General features: G+C 37.2%; 3 protein-coding genes across 8 annotated transcripts in view; all 3 read right to left on the reverse strand.

Moving 5' to 3' along the window:
* LOC147838831 (odorant receptor 131-2-like) overlaps positions 1 to 17,445 on the reverse strand; it is a 1,093,102-nt gene that overhangs the window by 1,004,778 nt on the left and 70,879 nt on the right. The window lies entirely within an intron of this gene.
* vsig10l2 (V-set and immunoglobulin domain containing 10 like 2) lies at positions 50 to 7,259 on the reverse strand. Of its 2 annotated transcripts, XM_087301218.1 has the most exons (12): positions 6,952 to 7,259; positions 6,171 to 6,524; positions 4,227 to 4,505; positions 3,867 to 4,142; positions 2,912 to 3,169; positions 2,572 to 2,832; positions 2,191 to 2,481; positions 1,595 to 1,903; positions 981 to 1,103; positions 874 to 898; positions 685 to 791; positions 50 to 605 (listed from the first exon to the last, which is right to left on the reverse strand). In XM_087301218.1, the coding sequence occupies exons 1-12, from the start codon at positions 7,019 to 7,021 to the stop codon at positions 505 to 507; spliced, it is 2,454 nt and encodes an 817-aa protein (XP_087157344.1). In that variant the 5' UTR covers positions 7,022 to 7,259; the 3' UTR covers positions 50 to 504. The 2 variants fall into 2 exon arrangements, with proteins under 2 accessions (XP_087157344.1, XP_087157345.1); XM_087301219.1 differs by lacking the exons at positions 1,595 to 1,903; positions 2,191 to 2,481; positions 2,572 to 2,832; positions 2,912 to 3,169 and having other exon boundaries at positions 6,952 to 7,221.
* nectin1a (nectin cell adhesion molecule 1a) overlaps positions 14,829 to 17,445 on the reverse strand; it is a 54,870-nt gene continuing 52,253 nt past the window's right edge. For all 4 annotated transcript variants that reach the window (XM_087299083.1, XM_087299081.1, XM_087299082.1 and 1 more), the window contains 2 exons: positions 17,144 to 17,210; positions 14,829 to 15,520 (listed from right to left, as the gene is read on the reverse strand). In XM_087299083.1, the coding sequence (XP_087155209.1) occupies positions 15,287 to 15,520; positions 17,144 to 17,210 (301 nt within the window). In that variant the 3' untranslated portion in view covers positions 14,829 to 15,286. The remainder of the gene's footprint in view (positions 15,521 to 17,143; positions 17,211 to 17,445) is intronic.

The following is a 17,445-nucleotide window of genomic DNA, read 5'->3' on the forward strand; positions in this document are numbered from 1 at the left end:
TTAAATTATAAAAAGTATGATCTGTATGAAACATCACATTAACTTCCAGTCCTGTTCAGCTTTTGTTTTATTAAAACACTGAGTTCAGAAAATAGTGCCTTTTGCTTACAATGCTTTAAAAATACCAAATTATCACTAGCTTAAACAATCGGTTTGCCTTAACACATTTGATTTTGATGCAAATAAAATCCCTTTTGCTTGTATGTAGGATTGCTGACTACCTTCTTAAACAGTGTAGCAAAAAATATAGCAGCAATCCAGCTGTAAATTGACAAAATGTGCTTGTAGTTAATCAGACGCTGTTACTTAAATGGTAGACACTTGTTAGTAAACACTTAAACTGATCTTAGTATAAAATTATATTCACAAAATGTAAAACACAAAATGATTTTTCTTTCTTTTATAGTTTTCTTCTATTGATGATGAAAATGTGTTCTTGATCCTCAGAGTGTATTCTCCTGTAGTACATTTATGATAGAAACGTGAATATTATTAGCCTCGTATTTAGCTGGAGGCCATGACAGTTATAGTTACGTTGACTGGCTCTTTGCCTGGGGGAAGGTTCGTAGGTGTTGCTGTTGGCCTTGGCAGTGCCATTGATGCCGCTGAAAGAGAAGGTTTTTTGTTGAAGTGAGAGAAAACAAGACGTTAACTGTTTTGATTTGAGCTAAATGAATAAGGTACCTGGAGTGGCTGATGGGCCTGGCTCTTCTGTACCTCTCTCCCCCTCTGCTGTGCCAGGAACTTCATCCTCAGGGAAATTAATGTTCTCTCTAGACTGGCTATTTTGCCTGGAAAACACAAATAGTAAAAGAGTAGTGAAGAAATTTGACAAGACAATCAAACATCTTTGAAATAACTGTTGTTGCATACCTTCCAAATATCAAGTCATGGAGCCCTGTGAAGTGTGAAACAGGCATTAGCATACAGCAATGCTTAAACCATCAAAGTGTGATTTCTTCAAATGGTGCATGACTCACGTGGGTTATTGTTGCGGTTCCGTACCACATACATGAAGAGCAGTATAGTGATTATTGTGGCTATGATCATGCCCCCAATGGCTGCCCCGATCACAGCTGGGTAGGCATTGAAGGGAGGGTCGGCTGGAAGACAGCATACCTATTTCAGCTTCACAAAATCCTAGCATGGTTTTGCATTGTATTCTGATATTTTTCAGACACTCGTAAAACCTAAAATGAATCTATAATCAACTTTAATGAATGTTACCATTTTAAATAATGGTTAACTTGGATTTACTGGCTTCATTAGCATGTTTGATCAAACTCTCTTCCTTTAGAGATAAGTTATTATCAGACAGAATGAGACAAAGTAATGTAAGGAAAGGTCAAAGTGCAGGTTAGCAGGCAGATCGTGTAAGAGGAAAGGGATAGGATGATGTGTGGGTATGGAAGTGGTCAAATGATTGTGCATTTCACCTGAATGGACAACAAAACAAAGATCATCAGCATTAGCGTTTCAATGAGCACTCCAAACTTTTTCCATTAACATTAAGTAGCAGCCTGCTTTTTATTTAATATTCTAATCTAAATTTGATGTATTCTTATTGCATTTTAACGTGTGTAAGTGTTGTTACCTGGGCTCTTTATATCTGAAGGGTTTCCAATGGTGCGGTGGTTGATGGCAGTAATGCGAAATGCATAGGCTCCATTGGGATCCAGATTGTTTATTTGGTAGGTTCGGGACTCAGGATCCAGATCTATCAGTTTCTGCCAGGGAACGTCTGTGTTTCTTTTCTTCGCAGGTTCAGGGAGCCTCTGCCGTTCAATAAAGAACCCAGTGAGATCACCTTCAGACTGAAGCTGCCAGTCTAGGTCAACATCTGTCCGGTGACGACTGTTGTACATGATCCTAGTGATGCTTAAATCTGGGGGCATTGGGTACCCTGAAACAAGATTAATTATAGTCAGTAACTTGGGTGAGGAGGATAAGGAGTTCTCGACTTCATCCCTTGTCATTTACTTTAATGCAAAGTTTAGCTCCAACCATAAACAAACACTAGCCAATCAAGGTCTTCATGATTACTAGAAAGGCAGGTGAGTTTAATCAAGGTCGAAGAAAAAGTGAGGGAAAGAGATCTTGAGGGAAAGTGTTGAGAACATTTAGATCCAAATTCTTAACTACCTTGTAGTTATACTGAGTATGTCTAGTAAACTATAAAGGTTTGCTTACTTTTCACCATCAGCATAATGGGAATCTCTGCCCCACCCACAGCATTGGTAGCTGAACACCAGTACTGGCCACTGTCTGTCTCGCTGTCTGTTTCTCGCACAGTCAAGTTGGTCCAGGCAGCAGCCCGCTCCAAGACGTACTTCAAAGGAATATCATTCACATGCTGTTTCTGATTGTTGTACCAGGAAATCTCTGTGACAGGGTAGTTTCTACTCAAAACACAGCTGAGCTGGACATCATTGCCTTCATAAACCGTCATAACGCTCCGTTGAGTTACAAGGACCGGTGCCTCTGAAAACAGTAAGACATGACACGGTTAAAAAAAGCATTCTTTTACTATTTTAAGAAAGTGCCAAATTATAACAAGTGACCCTTTTTTACCCAGTTTTAAAACGCACTGTTTGATCTCCTTAACCAATGGATGTTTTGCATGGCATACAAAGGCCTTGCCACTGTAGGTAGCGCTTGAACGCAGAACCAGGATGTTAGCATTCTCCTCAGATGTGCCTTGCATGTCTCCTGTGCTGGAGGACCACCAAACTAGGGCTCGAGGAAACCCGCCTTCCCAGGAGCAGGACAGCATTAGGTACTCATTGTTTCGAGTTGCATATGCTGAGCACTTTGGTTCCCCATAGGGCGCCCCTGGGATCAAGATGCACAAATATTTACCAATCATTATTTCATCTCAAAGTAGAATAACTGCTCTTAGATTTCCACTTACAAGTTTTTACACTGCAGCTCTTGATTTCATTTGAAGCAACGTGTGAGCCTTGGCAGATGAACACAGAGTTGTTCGCAGTATCTTGACCTTTCTGAATCTTTGTGATGTTGGAGAATCCCTCACTCTCTTTTTCAAACACATACGGGGTCCATCTCAAAGCGGCTGCAGGGATTCCACCCTCCCAGGTACAGAGAAGGGCCAGGTCAGTGTAATTGTTTGTTGGTAGAATCAAGCAAGTTGGAGCGCCATCTGGTGGATCTGTGGGAACAAAACCATTGTGTAACACAGGGCAGTGAAATGTATCCTGGGTGATTTGGGCCAATTTTGGAAACTGATAGAGGCAGAGAAGCACTCCTGAATTTGAGCTGAGCAGAGAGGTCGGATTAGATGTCTATTATTTATCTAGAGAGAGGCAAGAGGTAGCCAACTTCTAGAAAGTTCAAGAATTATGAAATATTGCTTTGGCATTACCTATTTGAATTTGCCATTATTAATCCTCTTTCAATTAAACCAAACTTAAGGTCATATCATAAGGTGTTGATGTGTCATTATACATTATGGGTGCGGTTGTTAACACCTTGGTAAAATCAAGAAGAGATATACATTCAAGGCATGAAGGGAGATTGAAGTATTATGACAAAACCAGGCCTCTTGGCCTTTCTTAACTTGTCATAACAGAAACAATCACACCAGCTGTATACCTTCAGCTTTCAGAACTGTCCTTCTCCTCCAGATGCACGTCCACAATCAGCCACTTTGGAAGCCTGACACCTTTGTTTACGTAACTGTCTGTACGTTCATGTGAGTGTGTTAGTGTAAAGGAAAAGGTGTAATAAGAAGCAAAGACAAGAAATTTCAGAAGGAAACTTGAGGAAGCTGTTGAACTCTATCAGGACAGAAGAAACAGCAAAGATGGCCACCAGATTCCAGGCAGGGTTTTTGTCTGAGCACTCACAGTAGACGGTGAGGGTGATGGTTTTCCTGGAGCGGGTGTTGAGGTAAGTGTTTTGAGCCAGGCAAGCATAGTGGCCCGTGTGCATACGTAGGATCTTGGTGATAGTGAACTGCGGACCCGCGAACACCTGGGAGTTGTTGTAGAACCAGACGTACTGACTGGGGGGATTAGAAGAAGCTTGACACAGAAGGGAAACTGTCTCTCTTTCCAGGGCAGAATAACCCCGTTCCGTCACAGAGTAAGGGGTGACATCGATCTGAGGCTGATCTGGACCAACTGGAAAAAGACCCATGTATGTTTACCTGATATGCTTTTTAAATCACTGCATTGTTTATGTTAAAGTACTTGGTAGTCTCTTACATATGGTGTCAAGCCAGACTCGGTCACTGCGCTGCTGGTTGACTTGGTTGCTGGCAAGACATCTGTACCATCCAGTGTGATTGCGGTTGACATCGGTGAGATTGAACTGGTTGTCATCATAGATTTCAGCCATGGTGGTGAGCTTGCTTTCCCGACTCTCCTGTTCCCAAATGTAATTAATAGGTCGTGTGCCATTCTCCAGGCCACAGCGCATGATCATTGACGTGCCCTCCACTGGCGAAGAGTCACTCATCACAATGTAAGGTTTGGTCACTGGCACTGTTAAAATTGTTACAAAATAGAACGTCAGTAATGGTGGAGCTTGAAAGAATGGTTATTAGCAAAAGCTAAACAATAAAAATAAATATGTTTTATTTCAGGAGCTGATGATTGATTATTAAAGCCTGATTTGCATGCTGTCCTGGGAGAGAGCCCTGAGCACATAAGATTCTCGAGCCTGGGGCTCCCTCTCGTTTGCAAGGTGAGAGGGGAGTTTAAGCTCAGGTAGATCTCGAGAACTCCCCTGCTATAGTAGCTAATGAACAGATAGTGATTGCTCATAAAAGATAACTACTTACTATGTGCATGTCTATGGTGCCGATTTGGATTAGTTAATTAACTTAAGTTGAATGTTTTTAAACGGTGGGAGGAAACCGGTAAACCCACATGAGCACAGAGTGTAAACTCCACACAGAAACGTAAGCTGGCTTGGTAAGGGCTAGAATCAGTGGCGTTCTTGCTGTGAGGCAACAGTGCTAACCACTGGGCCACCGTGCCACCTATCTAGGAAAGGAGGACAAGTAGGGGTGGAAGGGGGTAGAGGTCTGCATTCCGAATAAATCGCGGGAGCGGTCGGTAACGGGTTTAATTTGGGACGGGAGCGGGCTGTCTAGCAATATCGCGGATATTGCTATGCCAATGAGAGAGAGAGAGAAAGAGAGAGAGAGAGAGAGAGAGCGAGCGAGCGAGAGAGAGCGAGCTTTGCCTGTGTGTGTGTGTGTATATGTTAGTGCGCGCGCGAATGAGAGAGAGCTTTCCCAGATAGCAAAATACACTCGGGCCAGTTCCGCCTAGATTCTCGCCTGCCGGAGACTTACCACTCAGCCCGGCTCCGGCTGCCGGACTCCGGATGCTTGTGGACTCACTGCCCGATTCCGGCCCGAATCAATCGGGCCAGATGCGGCGGCCATAAGCGGCCCAAGAGTAATGTGCGCTGCGGCCCGGAGCTGGCGCGACTCAGTATTTATATACCTTTATATAAAACCTTTTGGTATTACATTGGTACTTGATACATGGTATTACAAGCCTTTGAGTTGATATAACAGCAAACGCCTGTGTGTCTGCTTGGTGCTTGTGTGTGCGCGTTAGTGCGCGCGCGCGCGCGTGCGTGCGTATGAAAGTGAGAGAGAGATTTGTCTGTGTGTGTGTGTGCTTGGTGCTGTGTGTGTGTTTATACAGACAGCTTGGCTGTCTGGACTGTATAGCTGGGGGATTTTCGGTTTTGTTCTCCCCTGCTCTTTAGCGGGATCGGGCGCGGCGGCCAGAAAACGGGGCGGGTCGGGCAGCGGGACAATAAATTCTTAGTATAAGCGGGAGCGGTCGGGTTCGGGCTAAAACCTGGCGGGTGCGGGCGGGAGCGGGATTCAAAATTTAGTCCCGCACAGATCTCTAGAAGGGGGGGTTCTTCATCTTCATCAAAATGAAGATGGCTTAGGGTGTTTATAGTGGCTTAGGAATCGTCTGATTGTTGAATCATAAATTAGATAATGCGGGACCAGCCGCAAGCAATCATAAGCGTGTGATCCTCTCGAAATTAGTTTATAAATAAACTTCACATAGTTAAATAATCTTTCATCCCCAATCTAAACACCAAGGTCAATTACCCTTAAAGTAAGACAGTTATCGTTCAGATCAGTACTTTGAGATCCCTCGGCTACTACTAACCTAGAACACGCAGAAACACATAGTAGTAATACAACTTGGCTCCATCAGGGGTATCATACAGCGCCTGGCAGGTATACACTCCTTCTGCAGCCAGAGGAAGCTTATCAATGGACAAAGAGGCGCTGTTGCTGATTACTGTCAATTCACCCAATTCATTGGCTAACTTCTGTATCTTGGGACCCTTCCCAAAGTTGTACACCACAGCACGGATGGTGTCTGTCCCCGGCTGGGTAAACCCCCAGATGTAGACATCAGGTAACGTGGGGCCACACTCCAGAATCACTCCACGTCCCACCACACCATTGGTCTTGGTCTCAGTGTATACCACTTGTCCTGGGTCCAAGATCTCTACGCCTGGAAGAGCACACGTGTAATTTAAAACGTACAGTGCACAATAATATTATTAGCAAAGATTAAGTTATAACGGGCACATCACAGATAGAATACATTGTGCTTTTTGTGTTTTAAAAATGAGATGTATATAACAAAACATCTGAAGAAGAAATAAATAGGACTGCTAAATTTAAGCCCAATTTACACTAGACAGACATCAACAAGCATGAACAATCACCAGATTACAATCCATCATTTTTCAGACATTCCATGACCTGGAAATCAGATAGTTGTCAATCAGCGAAAACAAAATCTGACAGACCCCAATGTGGGTAACACATTGACCCGACTATACCTGACCAAGTAGCAGGTACCATCGGTCACCACAGTAAATTGGCCTATAGTTGACCGCAATAAAAACAAAGAAAATGGTTGTTGATATTCTTACCTTGAAGGAGGAGGGGTAGAAATAAAACAGTCAGCCAGATATAAGGTACCCCTAATACTCTGTGGACCATGATGCCATGACTCTCACGTCCAGTGCCTTAACCAAGTTGTAAAAAAGCCCAACAGCTGTCTCCAAAATAAATAAAAAGTTAGAAATGTACAATAAATATGAACCAACCGCTCTATGCTTACAATTACGACCAAAGTCCACAGGCTCAATGAGAGAAAGAGGCAGCTGAGTCTCTCTAAACTGATTTGGCTTAAATAATTCACAGATCTTCCCCTCCATGGACAAGAATACAGTGGAGTGGAGTAGAAAGGTTTAGAATGACACAGTGATAGCGGTGTCTCATTTATTATTGAAGGTGGCGGGATGGATGGCCGTTCTTGCATTCCATCACCCGCAGTGACAAAGAAAAGCCTCTGATATACAACACAATTTATTCTCTATATAAATACAGAAAAGCAGCCACAAATTATAAATAACAGTGATTTAATAATGACTTAACAGCATTCATCAATTTATTCAGACACAGATTATGAATTAAAGCTTAAAATTGAACAAATATGTGATCGTTTGTGATCAGTTGGGACCTGGAGCATCCACGCAATCAATTTCAAACTATGAAAACGTTTTAACGCAGGCTGGATATAAAGCTAGGCCATGGCTAAAGTGCAATTAAAAAGTCTATACTTGGATTTGAGGGTTCAGAGCCTGAGGACATGCACTTAATCACAGATTCTTGTTCTTCTCAGCTCATCCACTCTCTGGGTTTGAGGTCAGAATTATACAAATGTAGATGTGTGTGTGTGTGGGTGGGTGTGTGTGTGTGTGTTTCCATCCACAACAGCTCAGCCAAGCAAAGGAAACTTTGCATCCCTACATTCATTCATGAGTTTCTCATGTTACGCGACAGTTAAGAATGCAAGAGTGCACAACTCTATACACAGACGACAATGAAAATGATATGATATAAGATGCAACTATTGTATATGAATATATGGTGTATTTGCAAAATATTTATTTGAATGTTCTTGCATTGGATCATATCAAATAAAGCAGTTTGTCAAGTTTGAATTCATCAAACATGTACAGTTGAAGTCAGAATTATTAGCCCCCTATCAATTATTATTATTGTTTTTTTATATTTCCCAAATGATGTTTAACAGAGCAAGGAAATTTTCACAGTATGTCTGATAATATTTTTTTCTTCTGGAGAAAGTCTTATTTGTTTTATTTCTGCTAGAATAAAAGCAGTTATTAATTTATTAAAAACCATTTTCAAAATTATAAGCCCCTGTAAGCTATATGTTTTTTCGATAGTCTACGGAACAAACCATTGTTATACAATAACTTGCCTAATTACCCTAACCTGCCTAGTTAACCTAATAGGGTATATGCCGAAGCATGCTAGTAGGACTTTTAATTTGCCAGTAACCTGGGTTAAACGCTTCCGGCGAATTTAATGCCAATGCAAAAACCGTTGTGTTTAAGGTCTGTTTTCTTTAAAAATCAGCGATCTCCACTAGCTGAGTGATGTCTGATTTAAAGTGGGCCTCAGATTGTACAAGAAGCACTGCATTAAATTACATTTTCAGCCGCCATGTCTTTATAATATGAGCATTTATTTTAACCCAGTATATTCAATGGAGCTTTTGCGCTAACCTGCCGATTCTGACTGGCGCGTGCGAGCAAACGGCTTTTTGTCTCATTTTACGCTTGAGCAACTAAATAAATGCCAAAGTTTATTTAACTGAATGTATTTTAATAACATTACAACATCGATGCTGTAAAAGGAACCATATAAAATGGAAAAAAGTTCACAATAACAGGTCACCGGAAGTTTATCAGCATGGGAACAGGCACTAGCTCGGCATATACCCCATTAACCTAGTTAAGCCTTGAAATGTCACTTTAAGCTGTATAGAAGTTACTTGAAAAAATCTTGTCAAATAATATTTACTGTCATCATGGCAAAGATAAATCAGTTATTAGAAATGAGTTATTAAAACTATTATGTTTAGAAATGTTGAAAAAATCTCTCAGTTAAACAGAAATTGGAGAAAAAAATAAACAGGGCGCTAATAATTCTGACTTCAACTGTATATGCTTCCAAAAACCATTGGAACAATATTATATATTTTACTTATGTTCTTGCATTATCCCAAATGTTTAAAATTATTTTCAAATCCAGTGAAATTAGACATTTTAGCTATGCTCAATTTCCCCTCAATTTACAGTTTGGTTTTAAAGAAAACATGGAAACACCATAGACACTTTAACATGTGTTCATTTTTCTACCGCACTGCAATATAACAGAAACCTAAAGTGTATTTAGTATGATAAAGCAGCTCTGCTTTTCCCCCATTTGATGACGACTGAAAAAAGTGGAAGTGGTTGACTGTGGCATACAGACCTTTATTGCCACGTCATGCTCGTCTCTCATCAGCAATAGCTTCTGTGCTTTTGCTTAGACAATTCCCAGTAGTAATGAGAGAAATGAAGCTTTTTAATGATTTGAAACAACTGCTTTGCAAAATAATTCAATTTCAAAGTGTTCACAACAGCACATGCAAGGGACACCTGGCGGTCAAAGCCATAAGCAACAAAAGCTCAGTCAAAACATCTATTAGAATTGACATTTTCAAACATATTGCGAAGTTTAAATTGAAAGTATAACCAATAAATTTACTGTTAAGTGTCTGCATAATATTCATTCTTTTATTAATTGTCAATGCTTGAATATTGTCATGGTGGGCTTTGCTAAACTAGTCACCAAGAGATTATTAGCTATTCTTCCTTTTCATTACACACGTCTCATGTTTGTATACTAGCGTAAGAAACCTTTTCAGTGATTCGCCCCAAATGGAGAACTATTGAATTTTCAAAACAGTTGAGACATAAAGAAACCCTATTTACTGAAATCATGTGACCTTGCCAATTTGATATGCACAGTGAACCACTGATTCAAAACAAAAGATTTGCAAAGGCCTCAAAGCTTGATGAAGCAATGTTTTAAAAGTAGCCATCACTAGCTTTCAGTGTTAAATTTTGAATTCTTTAGCTCATCCATGAACGACTTCTGGACCCTGTAGAATGTAATGAAGATGACAACTCCCACGATTCCACACTTAGTCACTATGTCATCAAAATACACCTTTGTTTGTTATGAATACATGTCATCTAGAGGCAAAAATGACATACTGTGCTTTTAAAGGATCACAAAACACCTTTTTTTTAAAAAATGTTGACAGTCATATATTTGTTCAACATTGCTAAAAACACAATTAGGACACATATTTTACTAAAAAGTGAAAATTGGTTGTTGGCAATTTGACAGGTCGTCAGTGTTGCATTTATAAATGTGCCCCAATGAAGGTTTTTTTCCATTTCCCCACGATGAAAGCACAGCTCACATGTGAACCCACATGTGTGGATTACAGTGTTCTGCTAACATGTGACAAAAATATTTTTGTGAGGAACATTTTTTACCCGAGAGCTTTTCGAACCGGGAAATTATGAAATCTGGATTTGCCACTCTCCTTTTAAAAACAGACGCGGTTTCAGTTGTTGTTAATTGTCCTATCTCTAAGGATTAGATAAGTGATCAATATACTTTGTTTCTGTTTATTCAGATGCTTAAATCTGTTAGTATCGTCAGCAGTACTCTTTCAGTTTTTAAAGACACACCTTAGTCAAAATGAATTAGTTACTAAGTTTACAGTAATATCACTACAATATTAAGGACTGAAAAACCTACACTTCCACACATCTCTCAGATCCGCAGTCCGAATCCCTGTCTATCTTCCCTATGTCTGTGTTTGTGTTGCCTCTGTGAAAATCAGCTGCTATGAAAACACCCTTCTGAGACAGGTGGGAAGTTTTATGGCCCTTTAAAAGTTTTGCTTAGATTTTTTATTTTTTTTTGAAAGAAAAACGAGGCAAATTATTACATACAAGTATTTGACAAGACTTTTTCTTTTCTTTTTTCTTTTTTTTTTGATACATTTTCTACCCCATGAATAACCTCCCTCCCCTTCAAAAATAAAAAAAATTAAAAAAATAAACAAATAATAAAAAATTAATAATATATAAAAAAGAAATAATAATAATAATAGTAACAAAAAATTTATACTAAATTAAATTAAATATTTACATAGTAAAAGAGTTTTTATAGCACAATGAGGAAGTATTTAAGAGTAATGTTTGCTCATCGAGATTGATTGCATTATCCTTATAAGCATAGGCCTCTATTAGTTTTAATGTTTGGCCTTTTTCAAAGTATGAGATCATTGGATTCCATACTGTATAAAAACGTTTAGTAGATCCTCTAAGAGAGTATTTAATTTTCTCCAATCTTAAAAACAGCATTATATCACTAAACCAAAGTGAAACCAAAAGTGGTTTACTTGATTCCAATCAAGCAATATTCTTCTTCAAGCCATAAGACACATGAAGGCATAAGCGTCTTGATAATTATTGGACATGACTGTATCTTGTTCAAGTACTCCAAAAATAGCCATTTCAAAGCTAGGCCTAATGTCTTTATTATATGCCTCGGACAGAATTTTATACAGTAGTTGTCCAATAATCGAACAGTGTAGGGCATGCCAAAAACATACGAGCTAAATCTGCTTTAGCAGAATGCCATCGTTCGCATGTGTCGCTTAGATTTGTGTATGCTTTAGAATATTTTGAAATTGGAAAATGGGATGCTATATTTCTAAAAACCTACTCATAAATCTACGTTTTTGATTCTCAGCTGGTTGTCCTTAGATAGCTTAAAATGAAATCTCAGTATTACACTATAATTTTTGAATTTCATTATTGATATGCTATATTAAAATGATCGAAGTTGTGCACTTTCTCCTGTTTGCTGATTACTTCAAACTCGCCGCATAAACAGCCTCAGGATCCCGTCTGCAACTTTTCATTCACAAACTATGGGTGAAGTGAAAGTGAAGGCCTCTCTTTGTGTATTTTTGTGTAAAGTATTTAATATATCCACGTAGTTGTCCAAATTAATGTCCTGTGAGTGTTTTATAATTGACGGGCGCCCATACAGGAGGATCTAGCGAGGCTCGATGATGTTTCTGCTATAGAAAGTAAAATAAACTTGAATTTTAAACGCGCTCCGGTGAAGCTTGCTCACTTGCTGTCAGCAATCTCCCAATAATATCCAGCTGCAAACTCAACTGCCATCAGATCAACGCATTTCAACAGATTTAGGGTGTTTTACAGTATTATGAATTTGTCTGTTTATTTTTGTAATTGCAGATATTTAATAGTGGATATTCAGTCAGTCCTGTTTTCAACAGAAGCTGGTCTTTTGCAATCACACTGTTGACCAGTGGTTCTCTTTGGATCTCTGTTTTATATATATATATATATATATATATATATATATATATATATATATATATATATATATATAGTTAATAAATAAAGGTTTAAATGAGCATTTCATACAAACATTTTAGAGAAAATGTCAGACAGGTGGGCCTTCAAAAATTTATCAGATTTTATTATTGTTTACAGTTGGGGGTCACTTATGTTCTGATCCAAGATCAGTTGCTGAACACAAGACCGTTCCTCACAAACTCAAATAGTTCATAATCTAAGTTAAGTTATTAGCACAAATCAGTGTAGACAGAAGCAGCTGTGATCTGCCATGTTACGTTCACTCCAGATGGCATACAGTATGTCTAAATGCAAGCTATAAATAGGTTTAAATCAGATTATTATATGTAATCATCATAATCGCTTCCTCTTTGCATTGCATCATCCTATCCTGCTAATATGTAAGAAAATATTCACAATTTTCAGTTCATAATCAGCCATACTTAAACTAACCAAAATGAATGATGAAGCTAATATTCGCTTATTGTTTTATTAGTAGAAAAGAGAAACATTCAAACAAAAGAAAAATAGATCACAAGTGGTTAAAATCTTCCTTTACATCATGAACAGCTTATTCAGTACAAGCTGGTCACTTCAACAACACAAATACACACCATGCAATCCATCACATTTCTGCACATGTACAAACACTCTTTACATGGTTATTAGATCTGCAGTGCGTTGAAGAACTTTGAGTTGTGAATGAGTGTCACACAGCATAATGTAAACAATAATAAAAGACAAAAAAACAAAAAGATTTGCAGTCCTGCTTCATGGAATTTGCTGGTGTGAATGTAAAAAAAAACCTGTCACATATACATGCATGTCTATATATATATACAGAATATATACAGATTCAAAAAATGAATAATGATTGATCAGAGAAAAGAGTGTTTGCCAGATCATCGCAAATTTCACAATATGAAAACAGCAACAAAACATGTATAAAGTAATTAAACAGTAAATATAATAGTATATATTTAATAACTTTACAAAAAAAATAAGTTTTGTATTCAAACAGTTGAAGCCTAAATTATAAGCACTATTTTCTAATATTTCCCAAGTGCTGTTTAACAAAACAAGAACATTTTCACTGTAGTTCCTATAATATATTTTCTTCCGAAGAAAATTTTATTTATTTTGGTTTGACAATTGAAAGCAGTTACATTTTTTACGTTTGCAGGTGTGTGTGTGTTTGTGTTTCTCTCTCTCTCTCTCTCTCTCTCTTTCTCTCTTTTTCTCTGCACAGTCCCTGCTCTAATTATGCAGATGAGGGGACGTCTTTAAAAAAAAAGATATGAGCATGGAGCGGGAGAGCGAGTTGGCTGCTTGGCGTTTGGTGTTATAGGTAAAATATAAAGTTGCAAAGAGTTATTTTCATCCATTTGGTGTGTGTGTACATTTTTACTTTTGTTATCTGTTTATCCATTCAAGCCACCCCCCAATGTTTACAATGTTTGTTGTTATTGTAAATACTGTACTTTGTTTATACACAGTGAAAAGCAGTGGTTGGATGTCACACTTATCTTTTCTGTGTATATTTTCTCTTGTTTTTATTTATAGTGAGGGAGACAGGAGTGTTTTTTTTGTTATTTTGTTATGTGTATTTAGATTCATTTGGGTGTTTAGGTAGGGGATATATTTTTATTTGTCCATGTTTTTTTATGTTACGTCTTTGACCCTAGACCAGGGTTGTAACATAAATAATAAATAATTTTTTGACTGGCGACAGAACAAACTAATGTTTCCCAATGACTTTCCTAGTTAACCTAGTTACACCTTAAAATGTGATTTATTGTTATCATGGAAAAGACAAAATTAACTAGTTTTTACAAATCAGTTGTTAAAGGGCACCTATGATGAAATTCAACGTTTGTAAGCTGTTTGGGCAGAACTATCTGTATGTATAATGTGTCCACTGTTATACTGGAGTGATATAAAGCCAACAATGGTGTTAGTAAATGCTAATACTGTGTGTGTGTGTGTGTGCATGTGTGCGTGCGTGCACATTACACCTTATCTTACATCTTGTAAAGTGAGTAAAATATGTACCCTTTAAAACTATTATATGTACAAAATGTGTTTTTGTACAGCACTTGAAAAATAAATAAAAACATTACAGGAGGACTAATAATTTCAACTTCAACTGTATGAATTTATTACAAATAAAACATTTAATACAAATTTTTTTAACCATTATTAAATGTTATGATTTCAACTTTTACAGAAAAGGAAAAGTTCAGAAATTAATTAGAGCAAATTACCCAAATGACTATGGCCAAATGACATTATGGGCCTGATGTAAATATATTTATATTTAATACTGCCATGTAAAATGTATGAAATTATTAATAACATTAAAAATTGAAATAATATATACAAAAATGTTATTATTAATAGTATATAACTTTATCTATATATCTGTGTGTTCTTTAATATTATATATAAACATATAATATATAATAACATATATATAATTTTATTTTAGACATTATATTTACAATTTTTATAAACTGTAAAATTTTAATTTATAAAATGTCAAATGTATTTCTATCTCTACATTGTAATACACCATTACAAAAAACAGCTCTTCAGAAATGAAACAAACACACTGGAAATTCCAAATAACATCAAATAAATCAACAAAATGACATGAAATGCACAGCATGGACCTGTTGTAAATGTAGCCCACGGACCCCCGACCTACTTTCAAACAAACAAATCAGATTTATTCAGTACATCGAAGCAGAATCCACTCTGATGCTTAAATCTGTAATTATTCCCAGATTAAATCGAAGCAATATTATTATTAAAAAAAAGAAAATGCGCATGCCAATCCAATTACACATAGAGAATAATATTTTTTAAAAATCCATTTAAATTTTAAAAGTCTGCAGGAAGGAACACGATATAAAAAGCTGATGGAGAGAGGCATTCATACGTACTGCTCTTTGGGGAAGGTGTATGAGGAGACGGGGCCGGGGGGAGTCGGGTAGCTGAATATGGCTGTCTGGTGGCTGTGTTGAGTGTAGGGGTTTTGGGGCAGGAAGGTCAGCGGGGGCTGGATGGGAGGCGAATGCTGCTCCAGATAATCCTCTTTGTTACAGGCCAGCCGGTAGCTCACGTAGTCGGCCGTGTTTGGGAGCTCGTCGTAGAATCGCCCGGGGCTCTGAGCGAACACACATACATACAACACAAGGTCAAACAGACAGAATAAATGCTGTGTGTATTTAATGAGAGCCCTGATATCGCACACTCAAACCAAAGCATTTTATTTCCTACTCAGAATACAGAAATGTTTAAAAAGTAGCACAGTTCAAGGAAGTTATACTGAATTATTGCTAAAATAAATTGGAAACACCTTAACACACACACACACACACACACACACACACACACGCACGCACACACACACACACACACATATATATATATATATATATATATATATATATATATATATATATATATATATATATATATATATATATATATATATATATATAGAGTATACTGTATGTTCAATGTAAATGTTTTAAACCAGGTGATTTTAACAAATAGCTGTTCAGAAATTACATAACACCCATGGTCAAATGGCAAAAAAACATTACAATTGTTTATTTGTAAAAAATAAATATTTGAAATACATCAAAATATTTAATGCAATGTTTATCTAAAATGTTACAGTTTTATTCATTATTATATTATATAATTATTTGTAACTATTTATATATTTATAATAAATAATGTTTATATATTTTACTTTATTTTCATATTGTTGGAATATTTAATCAATTTTATGCGTGTTCAACAAAAAAGGTCAGGAAAGGGATTTCAATGCCACAAATATTAGTAATTTATTGAATACAAATGAATAATTCGAGTCACAGAATTTTGTTATGCTCAATGCAATGCAAGAGTTACATTTAGGAGGTGCACAACAACTCATTTCCTGACTTCAACTTTTAGAGCCAGCTGATATTAACAGGTGGAGTTTAGTGAAATGTGTCACTTGTCAATCATTCTCCAGTCCTCCATTGGCCGCACCCATACATACATCATCTTTTTCTACAAATTCTCTGCAAAAAATTAAAAGCATAAGACTTTGCAACTGCACATATTCTATGTTCAGTTTCTGCTGACATGAAGTTTAGCTGCAGAGCTCAAGTTAATTTTAGAAAATAAGGTCGTTGCATTTCTATCAGCTTCATCTATTTTGGCAAAAATACTTTATTAGTATGAAGAGGCGCCGCTGGCATGTTGTTGGAGGTTGCGGGACGAAAGTGAAGAAAGGGAGTGTTTCAGTTCGTGGGCCCTTAATAATGTCTCTGGAGACAAAAATTCTTTTTCCCAACAAAATATTTCTTAAATATATATTATATTGTATGTGCCTAAAAACGGCCCTTAGCTGTTATTTAAATTCATTGTAAACCATGGCTTCTTGAGGCTTATTGATTTAATATATTTATACTATAACTATAGTACTGACAAATTATGGTGACTAAATTCTATAGTGTATATATATTGAATTGGATTTGTAGCAATTATTACTACATAATTCTTAACAATATAATGAATTCTCCCCCTAGATCTCCTCAATGTTCTAGTTCTGGATGGTTGTTGTCTTCTCCAGTAGGAGGCGCTGTTTAATCATTATTTCGGAAGCCAAAGGCAGCTGAAGCTGATCATGAAAGCCTCAGTTCCCCCATTCAGGTCGGAGTGCATTAGTGTTTCTTTTGATCTGATAAAATGGTCAGCGGTGATTCTGTGGCTTCACTGAGTGCTGTCTTACCTGGAAGTCATCCGCTGTCTTCTTTTTAGACGACGAAGCCATTTTGTGGCCAGGGGAGGAACAGTTCCTTCAGTAATAGAGAGAGAAAAAGAGGGTTTCAAGTAATAATACAATTACGTAAAACAACTAACAGGCCACATTCATTTTGTTGTTTCAGATGCCGGAAACTTAATATAACAATAACTATATTATAACTTCATAAAACCTTTACGTAACTGTATTATAGCTTCATTTAAAAATAACAGTACATCATAAGCTTAAGTTCAGCATAGTTTAACAATATAAAGAAGTACAATGTAAAT

This window comes from Danio rerio, chromosome 21, assembly GCF_052040795.2.
Source record: "Danio rerio strain M-AB ecotype USA chromosome 21, GRCz13ab, whole genome shotgun sequence".
In the NCBI taxonomy this organism is placed as follows: Eukaryota; Metazoa; Chordata; class Actinopteri; order Cypriniformes; family Danionidae; genus Danio; species Danio rerio.

Bases quoted from the DNA above. Each gene is read 5' to 3' on its own strand.
- vsig10l2 (XM_087301218.1), bottom strand. From the start codon at position 7,021: ATGGTCCACAGAGTATTAGGGGTACCTTATATCTGGCTGACTGTTTTA. The intron at 6,525-6,951 runs GTAAGAATATCA...GTGCTCTTCCAG, and splicing joins TCTACCCCTCCTCCTTCAAG to GCGTAGAGATCTTGGACCCA. The intron at 2,833-2,911 runs GTAAGTGGAAAT...TCTTGATCCCAG, and splicing joins GAGCTGCAGTGTAAAAACTT to GGGCGCCCTATGGGGAACCA.